A 10,557-nucleotide genomic window follows, 5' to 3' on the forward strand; every position below is an offset into this window, starting at 1 on the left:
ACATCTCACCAAGGGACAAGATCCACCACCCTGTGTGTCCTCCCTTCCCCACTGCTCTGGGAAAGGCCTCACGTATACTGTTTATCAATAGCAGGGGACAGCTTGCCTCAGGAAATGTGTGTACAAACCTTCCAGGACCTCTGGTGCTGTGGGCTGGCTGCCAGACCCAGACCCAGACCCAGACCCAGACCCAGACCCAGACCTAGACCCAGACCCAGACCCAGACCCAGACCTAGACCCAGACCCAGACCCAGATCCAGATCCAGACACAGACCCAGACACAGATCCAGACCCACCAGGAGCACTGGGGGTATGCAGCTGATGTGTCCCCAGGGACAGCCCAGGAGTGAGGTGCTGCAGGCATTCCCAGCCCTAAAGCACAGAGAAATGGCCTCTCCACACAGCTTTATGCCAAGGCTTCATTGCCTGCTGTCAGTAACATGCAGGGGAGGCAAACATGGCTTGTCTGAGCCTTTAGCAAGAGCTAGAAAGAGGAATGAAGAGGGCCTGGAAGGGGAGTTAGTGACTGTTCCATGGGCCGAGAGGCTTGGAAACAATGCCCCTGTCCATGCTGTCCCACCGCAAAAGCAGAACTGAAGTGGCCGTAATGAGGATTGCCCCAAAGTGCAGCAGGAAAACCAGACCACTGAGTCTGTCACCAAACCTGCCAAGGCCTGCAGCTGAGATGATGCCAGAGGGCACAGGGACAGTTGCTTGGGGGTTCCTGGGTGTTGCTGTGTCCTCTCACAGTCTGGGGAGCAGCTGGGCAACTCCTTGAGCTGTGCTGAACCTGAGTTGTGTCCTCGGGGGTCAGAGCCTCAGGATGGAGACCACACCTGCACCCCCTCACCACTTTATTTACAGACACAACAGCACTGGGGGGTGGAGATGGGATCTCCTGAAGCTCCCAGAGCTCCCCATTCCTGCAGCCAGGGCTCTGTGCAGCCACTGCAGGTCCCGGGGCTTGGACTCCTCTCCCCCTGAGCCTCTATTTCCACCGGCCGCCCACCATGGTCTTCCCTCGGGCACCCTTGGACCTGCAAGGGAAGAGGAAAAGCAAATGCTAAAGGCATCAGTGACCACGAAAGGGGGATCAGATGGGGGCTGTCAGCAGCCCTGCAGCCTTTTCTTTTTGGATGTGCACTGCCCTGGGGGGTGAAGGTCTTCAGTGGCCCCAGGCAAAATCTTGGGACCAGAGTCAAAGCACCTTGGGACTCAATGGGAAGGAGCTCATGCAGCTGCCAGGCGGTTTTAAGAACCCACATACCCTGTTCCATCTTCTGCCCCTCAAGAAGCGTTCAGAGAAGAATTGACAGGTTAGATCTGTGGCTGCAGAGGGGTAAAAGCAGCTGCAGGATCCTTCAGGATCTGCCACATAAGTGCCCTAAACCAGCACAGGGAGAGCAGGCACTGCTTGGGCACAGGACAGCACAGAGGAGGAAGAGGAGAAGGAGGTTTGGGGGGACACTGAGGGCATTTCTAGCTTTGGCCACCAATCCTTGGCATTGCCCTGTCCCTGAACCATGCTCCTACCCGGGAGTCCAGGGTCCGGCAACGCTCACAGGGTGGGACACACAGAGAGAACCTGTGCAGGGACACAGCATCTGTGCATGGGGACACACAGAGCCTGTGCATGGGGACACACAGCACCTGTGCATGGGGACACACAGAGAACCTGTGCGTGGGGACACAGAGCCTGTGCGTGGGGACACACAGACCACCTGTGCATGGGGATACACAGAGAGAACCTGTGCATGGGGACACACAGAGAGAACCTGTGCATGGACACAGAGCCTGTGCATGAGGACACACAGAGAAAACCTGTGCAGGGACGCAGCACCTGTGCATGGGGACACACAGAGCCTGTGCATGGGGACACACAGCACCTGTGCATGGGGACACACAGAGCACCTGTGCATGGGGACACAGACCCTGTGCATGGGGACACTGAGCCTGTGCATGGGGACACACAGACCACCTGTGCATGGGGATACAGAGCCTGTGCGTGGGGACACACAGACCACCTGTGCATGGGGATACACTGAGAGAACCTGTGCATGGGGACACACAGAGAGAACCTGTGCAGGGACACAGCACCTGTGCATGGGGACACACAGAGAGAACCTGTGCAGGGACACAGCACCTGTGCATGGGGACACACTGAGAGAACCTGTGCAGGGACACAGCACCTGTGCATGGGGACACACTGAGTGTGTGCATGGGGACGCACAGAGCCTGTGCATGGAGACACACAGAGCCTGTACATGGGGACACAGAGCCTGTACATGGGGACACACAGAGCCTGTGCATGGGGACACACAGAGCACCTGCGCATGGGGATACAGAGCCTGTGCGTGGGGACACACAGACCACCTGTGCATGGGGATACACTGAGAGAACCTGTGCAGGGGGACACACAGAGAGAACCTGTGCAGGGACACAGCACCTGTGCATGGGGACACACTGAGAGAACCTGTGCAGGGACACAGCACCTGTGCGTGGGGACACAGAGAACCTGTGCGTGGGGACACAGAGAACCTGTGCGTGGGGACACACTGAGCACTTGTGCATGGGGACACACTGAGCCTTTGCATGGGGACACAGCACCTGTGCATGGGGACACACTGAGCACCTGTGCATGGGGACACACAGAGAACCTGTGCATGGGGACACAGAGCCTGTGCATGGGGACACACAGAGCACCTGCGCATGGGGACACACTCAGCCTGTGCACGGGGACACACTGAGCCTGTGCATGTGGACACAGCACCTGTGCGTGGGGACACTAAGAGCCTGTGCATGGGGACAAAGACCTTGTGCGTGGGGACACACAGAGCCTGTGCATGGGGACACACACAGCACCTGTGAAGGAACACACACACAGCACCTGTGCGTGGGGACACAAAGAGCCTGTGCATGGGGACAAAGACCTTGTGCGTGGGGACACACAGAGCCTGTGCATGAGGACACACAGAACCTGTGCATGGGGACACACAGAGCCTGTGCGTGGGGACACATACAGAGCCTGTGCATGGGGACACACAGAGCCTGTGCGTGGGGACAACACACAGCACCTGTGAAGGAACACACACAGAGCACCTGTGCAGAGACACGCAGAGCTCTCAGAAATGCCTGTACTCACCCTTTGCTGCAGGATCAGGCCGTGGTCGGGCAGGAGAGAAGGGAGGTTTGGTGTAAGCAGGTGGGAGGTGCTGCCCCTGACAGCCGAGGTCGGCTGAGCACCTCCCACGTCGGGCGGGGTGGGACGGGGATGTGAGTGCGCCGGGCTGCTCCTCAAAGAGGGGGTTAAACACCCTCCTCCACCCTCCTGCTATGGGTCCCCCAGCTGTGTGTCCCCCAGGGAACATGGGCACAGGGACAGGCTCCCCTGGCCTTGCGGGGCTGCACAAATCCCACAGCCCATGGGATTTTCCCTGCTGGACAAGCTGGGATCTCCAACACCCCTTCCTAAGATGCTGGGCAGAGCCCCTGCAGGGGTGAGTGGTGGGAGACTGGGACACCCCCTCAGAGGTGGGGTCTCCCCGGGGTCCATCCCAGCCGGGGTCTCTGGGCAGGGGGAAGCCATGGAGGTCTATCAGGAGCAGAAGGGCAGGGCCTGCCTGAGATCCCTGGGACAGATGTGCAGGTCCAGGAACACCAGGTACCAATGGGACCGGAGGCAGGAGTGGGAGGGGGAGGAGGTGGCTTAGCAGGGGACATCCACAGGGAGGGAACTGGGGAGCAGGGGCCTGGAAGGACAGGAGATGTCACAGAGGGATGTGCAGCCACTTACACTTTCTGATGGTCGCTGATACGGTTTCGGAGGACGTTGATCTGCAAGAAAAAATGGTAGGTGGTGAGCTCAGTCTGGCAAGAAAAACTGCAGGAGGGTGGTGAGGTCTGGCAAGGTGCCCCAGGCTGGACATGAGAGTCGAGTGAAGATACATCACTGCTCTCTCTTCCCCAGTGGTTTTTCTGTGGGGTTCAGAATCCCAGGATGGCTGGGGTTGGAAGGGACCTTCAAGCCCATCTCAATCCACCCCCTGCCCATGGGTAGGGACACCTTCCACTGTCCCAGGTGTCTCAGGGCTCCATCCAGCCTGGCTGTGATATGTGTGCCCTGTGCTGGTGCCCGGCACACGTCCCCAGGAGCTGGGAGCCCACCTGAACACCCCAGCTCATCTCCTGGATGGGGAGCAGGAGGAGCAGCCAGGAACACAGACGGGGCGCAAATTACAGAGGCCACCACCCTGTGGGCTCACCTCGTATTTCTGCCGCTTGAACTTCTCCTGCAGGTCAAACTTCTCAGCCTCCAGGTCATGGATGTTCTGCCACAGCTCCTTGGCCTTTTCCCTATGGGAAGAGCCAGCTGGGGACGGTGCAGGGAAGGGCAGTGGCTCCCAGGGAGCTCAGTGCAGGGAGGTGCACAGATGCCAGCCGCTCACTTGCTCCCTGGGATGGGGCTCGGGAGGCTCCCAGTCAGGGATGTGTTACCCTGGACATGAATCCAGGGACCGGAGCCACGGGGAAGGTCCCACYCATGTGAGCCTGGCTCCCTCTCATGGCTGGTGCCATCAGCCGCAGCCTAGCCATGGTGGCCCTGCGCAGCCTTGGTGCCCATGTCCCCGTGGGGTGTCACAGCCCATCCCCAGCTGTGCCCTCCCCCTTGGCTGGAAGCCCCAGGGAGCTGTCCCCAGCCCAGGATCCTGCCCAGGAGCTGGCACCCAGCAYGGAGCTCCTGCCCTGACGGTTCCTCCCGCAGCCTGTGCTCACCTCAGCTTGTCCTCGCTGAGGTGGTCGATGTTCAGGGGCTTCCGTCGCTCACTGAGGATCTTCTTCTTCTTTTCCCGCTCCGTTTGCTTCTTCCCACCCTTTTTCTCTGACTGAGGAAACCATCAGTCCACTGGAGAGAAGGGAATCTGCCCAGCCTTGCTCTCCCCCATCCCCAGTTCTGTGCCAAACACCCTCAGCTTTTGGGACTTCAGAAGCACATGCGATCCTCAAAGACATTTTGGCAATAGTGGACTTTTTCCCTATTGGGGGAACCCAATTAAGTGAACCTTGTCCTTGTCCCCACACCCATCCTTGTCCCTGAGGCAAGGCTGGAGCTGCACATCTGCAGAGCAGAGCTGAGCTCAGGACAGCTCTGAGCTTGCTTTGGCCCTGTAACCCCTGCCCCAAGAGCAGTTCCCTGCCCAGTCCTGCCTATGAACCCCGCAGTGTCCCAGGGGCGAGGTCAGCCCTGTGGCCAAGCCCTTCCCAGGAGCAGCCCCCACGGTGGGCTGGGGTCCCACCTTCTGCATGTAGCCCCCAAAGTGCAGCATGTTGGAGAACGCCTTCTTCTTCCGCGCCTCCTCCTCTGCCCTCTTCCGCGCCTCCTCCTCCTCCTTGCGAGCCCTTTCCTCCTGCCAGGGTCAGAGCTCGGTCAGGAGCGGATGGACACGCAGCTCGTGTCCCCAGGCTCTCCAGGCCCATCCCAGGCTCTTTGCAGTGACACTCACGGCCATGCGGGCCTGGCGCTCCTTCTCCCGCTCGCTGCGGATCCGCTGCTGCTCTGCCCGCTCCGCCCGCCGCTGCTCCTGCACAGGGACGGTACCTTGGCTCGGACAGCGCAGAGAATCTGCGTCCTCTGCTCTGAGGGACACATCCATGACCCCAAGAGCCCTGAGAGCCCCCAGGAAGCCCGGGGACAGCAACCCCGGAGAGAGGTGCATCCACATCAGACAACGTTGCAGCAGCCAGAGCAGGGACATCCCAGTGAGCAGGAACAGGGAGGGAACTGCTGGAGCTGGGTCAGGGCAGGGTCCAGCTGGAGAGCAGTGAAAGGATCTTCTCCCAGAGGGTGCTGGGCACTGTCCAGGCACCCCAGGGAATGGGCACTGCCCCGAGGCTGCCAGAGCTCCAGGAGCTTTTGGACAGCATTGCCAGGCCCAGGGTGGGATTGTTGGGGTGTCTGTGCAGGGCCAGGGGTTGGACTGGGTGATCCCTGTGGATCCCTCACAGCCCAGGGAGTTCCATGGTTCCCAGGCTGTGCTGGGGTACAAAATCTGGCTCAACCCTCAGGCCCTGTCCTGCAGGGATGGGGACGTCCCCAGTCTGCCAGGATGGTCAGGAAGGGACGGTGGCTGTGCACCCACAGGGACAGGGTGACAGTAGCCTGAGAGGGGAAGGTTGAGCACATACAATCCTGTCCTTGAGGTTCAGGAGCTCCTCTTCCTCCTTCTTCCTGCTCTCAAAGTGGGCTTCGATGAGGGCCTGCAGCTCATTCAGGTCCTTCTCCATGCGCTTGCGGTGAATGTCCTGCATGGGACACAGAGAGCAGGGGCCTCCAGGAGCTGCTGGACACTGAGGGGGAGCAGCAGAAGGGCATCAACCCCAGGGTGGGAACTGGGGGCACAACTTACGTCAAAATCCAGTCTCTCGCCATCTGGGATTTTGGGAGGCACCAGGTTGGGCATGAAGACCCTGCAATGGGAGGGGAGCCAGAGAACAGTGGGGCTGCAGCAGATCCAGGACAGGCTGTGCCTTTCACCCAGCCCACCCTCCCCTCCGAGCCCCTCTGTCCCCAGGAATGCAGAGTGGGCACAGCTGGAGGGCAGAGAGTGCAATGCATCCTGCCGGCAGTGCCAGCTGGGCAGCCCCACAGGAAGACCCGTGGCATTCCCGGCAGCCCCTCCAAGGCACCCGCGTGGCTGGAATAACTCTGCGAGCCACAGGCAGCGCGGCCAGGGCCCTGTGCCAGGCCCCCTGAGCTGGCACCACCCCTCTGCTCCCCCAAAGGGAATGCAGGAGCCGTTCCTGTGCTAGAGTGGGACCTGGCACAGTGAGCTGGAACCTCTCCTGCTCCGGGGATGGTGGAGGGTGGGAGATGCTCAGCAGGGACACCCAGGGATGAGGGGATGATGGCTGAGGGCAGAGCTGCTCCCACACTGCAGCGCTCTGGGGGCTAAGAGCACCCCTAAGGGCCCAGGAGCATCCCCAGGAGCACCCCAAGGGTCAGGGGCATCCCAAAGGTCCAGGAGCATCCCAAAGGCCCAGGAGCATCCCAGGGACCAGGAGCACCCCCAGGGGCTCAGGAGCATCCCCAGGAGCACCCCAAGGGTCAGGAGCACCCCAAGGGTCAGGAGCATCCCTGGGGACCAGGAGCATCCCCAGGGGCTAGGAGGACCCCGGGGGGGCCAGGAGCATCCCAAAGGCCCAGGAGCACCCCCAGGGGCTCAGGAGCACCCCCAGGCTCCTGCAGTGGCTTCCAGCCCAGCTCCCTTGGGTCTGCCCTGGGAACGCTGCGGCTCCTGGAACGTGAGCCTCACATCAACCATGGCCAGGGCCACCAGCAGAGCCCGGGCCCTGCCAGGGCCACCATCCAGGACAGGATGGACACACAGACAGACACACAGAAAACACACACACACGCCCAGACAAACACAGCCACACGCGTGCACGCACAGACACACACAGAAATACACACATACATGCACACGCATGTACACACACATGCAGGCACATGCCGATGCACACATGCACACAGATGGGTGCACATGTACACACGTGCATATGCACACACAGAGAACACACACACACACATACACAGACACAAACATTTCTGCCAGCTGCAGGGTCCCAGGACAGCTCAGCTTCTCCCAAGGAGCACACAGAGCTCACTCTCAGGTGCCTAAAGAGCTCACTCTCAGGGTCCCTTCATGCTCTGTGTTTCCCTGGCCATTTCTCCCTTTTGTCTCCATGTCCCAGTCCCCCGCTGCTCCCATGCTCTGGACACTCCCTGTGCCCTGCCCTTTATGGACCAGGCTCTGTCACAGGAGCCACTGCCCTGGCACAGCTCACATCTTGCGCCAGACAAAACCCTGTCACACTTACTTGGGTTTCGGCTTCGATTCACCTGCAGGTCCCAGGAGCAGGGCAAAAAGACAAGGTCAGTGTCACCGGGGTCTCCTGTCACAGCCTGACCCAGCCCCCCACCCTGAGTCGAGCCATCCCTCTCTTGCAGCAGCAGGAGCTTCACCCCAGGGATCATCCCCCAGCAGTGAGGTGCCATCCCTGTGCCAGGGACACACTGTGCCCGAGGTGCCGCTGGTGCTCCTGGTGAGCAGAGCAGCATCCGGGAGCCCTAAACCGGGCAGAAGGAACAAGGCTGATACTTCACCTTCCCCAGGCTCCTGCTCCCGGTCACCCTCTCCACCTGTGGAAAAGATGAGGCTTTGTGTCCCCGTGGCCAGTCCTGCCCAGGGACACCGTGGAGTGGCTGTCCCCCTCGGTCCCATGCTTGTCCCCACTGCAAACCCCAGCTCCATCCCTGCAGGATGAACGTGGGGAGAGCAGGTCCCTGAGGGACATCCCTCAGGATGGGCCAGCAGAGCCCCAGGTCCTCTCCAGGAGGAATCCAGACAAGTTTTGCAGGAGTTCAGGCTGGAGAAGCAGCAGTGCTACTCTCTCTGCTGTATTTCGGGTGAATTTCTGCCCAAGGCAGCACAAATCCACCCCTCCCGCTGCCCCTGTCCTGGTGGAGGATGGGGCCATGGCAATTCTGCCCCGTTTACTGCAGATTCTCCCTTCAGCAGCAAAACCCCATTACAGGGGCCCAGTGTCTTGGGGGACCAGGATCAGGACTGGAATGGCCAAACCCACCCTCCTCTGCTCCTGCTTTACCTTCTCCTGCTGCTTTCATTTCATCTTCTTGTTCTGTGTCAAAGCAATGGGAGAACATGAGCACCCCAGGGTGAGGGCAGCCAAATCCCCCAGCACAGAGGGGTCCCAGCACCCTGGCTCAGGGTCCCAGCTGTGATCTGAGCCTGCCCCAGCAGCTCTGACAGCCCAGGGTCACACACCAGGCCACCCCATACACCCCAAAGCCACCCCATGCAATCTAGGGCTCTTTTGATGGTGAGACACATCAGAACTCAATCCTAGCCTTGGAACCCCCCTCTAAGGCTGTGGGACCCCCTGGTGGGACAGGCTGGGCCCATTTTAACATTATTTCAGAGGGCTGGACATAGCAAACCCCGTTGTCCTGATCCTTGCAGGGCCCAGGCCGAGCAGGGAAGGGCGTCTCAGTCTGACACCCCCTCACTGGACACCAGACCTGGGGGACAGCTGCCCCTCTGCGCTGATGTCCCCCTGTCACAACCACACTGGGACATGCCAGCCACCAGCTGGCAGCCCCTGGAGCAGAGCAGGGCCCAGCCGTGCCTCAGGAATTCCCTGGCACAGCCTCCACTCACCTTCTGCCTTGGTTTCCTTGCTCTCCTCCTCCGCCTCCTCTAACTGCTCCTCCTGCCCTGTGGGATGAGGGATAGGGTGAGTCTGGCAGAACCATTCCCGGCTCCCTGCGGCTCCTGGTTCGCGATAACGGGCACGGAGCCCACAGAGAGCCGGGAGAGAGCCGGGAACCGAGAGAGAGCCGGGAGAGACCCGGGAAAGACCCAGGAGCTGAGAGGGAGCCGGGAGAGAGCCGGGAGAGAGCCGGGAACCAAGAGAGAGCTGGGAGAGAGCCGTGAACTGAGAGAGGGTCGGGAGAGAGCCGGGACAGACCCAGGAACCGAGAGAGAGAGCCATGAGAGAGCCGGGGACCGAGAGAGAAACGGGAGAGAGCCGGGAGAGAGCCGAGAGCCGCAGCCACGGGAGAGGAGCAGCAGTTCGGGAAGCAAAGGACTCCCCTGTAACCTGTACCCAATGGCTGCTCTGTGTTCGGGCAGGGCATAATCCCCCAAATTAATGACATTAAAGGATTTATCGCCACCTCCTGACTTGTCCCTCATTTGCTTTCGTGCTGCCATGCCCTCACACCCCAGGAAGAGAGGAGGGATTTCCACTGCTGTACTCTAGCACTGTGCTCCAGGAGCAGCTGAGGATGCGCCTTCAGCACCTTCCCAAGCTCTTTTGTGACACTGCTGGAGCTTTTTTCCACTGGAGGGAGCAGCGTCCCCACAGGATTCCTGCACTGGAGCCGCAGTGGTGCTGGGCCCGCAGGTCCTGGGGACACTTGGGGTGCCACTGCCAGAGAGAAGGGAAGGAAAAGAAGACAGCAAAAACAGCAAACCATGGCTGGCAGATGTGAGAGACAAGGCAAAGACACAGGATGGACACCACAACACAGCAGGGCAGAGCTGGAGTGCAGGAAGAAGAGAGAGAAGTGGAAGAATGAAAGAAAACCTTTCCCCAAGCAGGGAGAGGCAGAACCCGTGACTTATCCCAGCAGCAGAGAGAGGAAATCATGAAAGATGCAATAACTACCGTCGTCTTCCTCTATCCATTCTTCCTCTTCTGAGGCAGGGAGGAGGGAAGGAATAAGCACAGGGATTAGTTGGGTGCCACAGAGCTTTGGAGTGCGTGAGATGAGGACTCAAGCACTGCGGGGGCTTCTCCCTGCACCTCTCTTTGCTTTTCCGCACTCAGGGTGTTTCGCCTGGCAGTGCCATGGAGCAGCCAGAGGCTCAGCCCAGCTCAGCTGCCCAGCCCAGCCCAGCCCAGCTCAGCCCAGCTCAGCTCCCCAGCCCAGCCCAGCCCAGCCCAGCCCATCCCATCCCATCCCAGCCCAGCCCA

At 60.3% G+C, this 10,557-nt stretch overlaps 1 protein-coding gene across 1 annotated transcript in view; it reads right to left on the minus strand.

Annotated features, from left to right (window-relative positions):
• Positions 1–421: 421 nt before the first annotated feature.
• The window catches only part of TNNT2 (troponin T2, cardiac type), a 12,461-nt gene continuing 2,325 nt past the window's right edge, over positions 422–10,557 (minus strand). Inside the window, exons 4-16 of the mRNA XM_057374430.1 lie at positions 10,249–10,278; positions 9,237–9,293; positions 8,665–8,697; positions 8,162–8,197; positions 7,876–7,897; positions 6,405–6,465; positions 6,184–6,300; positions 5,502–5,579; positions 5,295–5,405; positions 4,774–4,883; positions 4,263–4,353; positions 3,794–3,834; positions 422–1,037 (exon numbers count right to left, since the gene is read on the minus strand). Coding sequence (XP_057230413.1) covers positions 989–1,037; positions 3,794–3,834; positions 4,263–4,353; positions 4,774–4,883; positions 5,295–5,405; positions 5,502–5,579; positions 6,184–6,300; positions 6,405–6,465; positions 7,876–7,897; positions 8,162–8,197; positions 8,665–8,697; positions 9,237–9,293; positions 10,249–10,278 — 836 coding nt within the window. The 3' untranslated portion in view covers positions 422–988. The remainder of the gene's footprint in view (positions 1,038–3,793; positions 3,835–4,262; positions 4,354–4,773; positions 4,884–5,294; positions 5,406–5,501; positions 5,580–6,183; positions 6,301–6,404; positions 6,466–7,875; positions 7,898–8,161; positions 8,198–8,664; positions 8,698–9,236; positions 9,294–10,248; positions 10,279–10,557) is intronic.

The sequence above is a fragment of the Malurus melanocephalus genome, unplaced genomic scaffold (genome assembly GCF_030028575.1).
Source record: "Malurus melanocephalus ecotype Western Australia unplaced genomic scaffold, MMel_1.1 scaffold_224, whole genome shotgun sequence".
NCBI lineage: Eukaryota > Metazoa > Chordata > Aves > Passeriformes > Maluridae > Malurus > Malurus melanocephalus.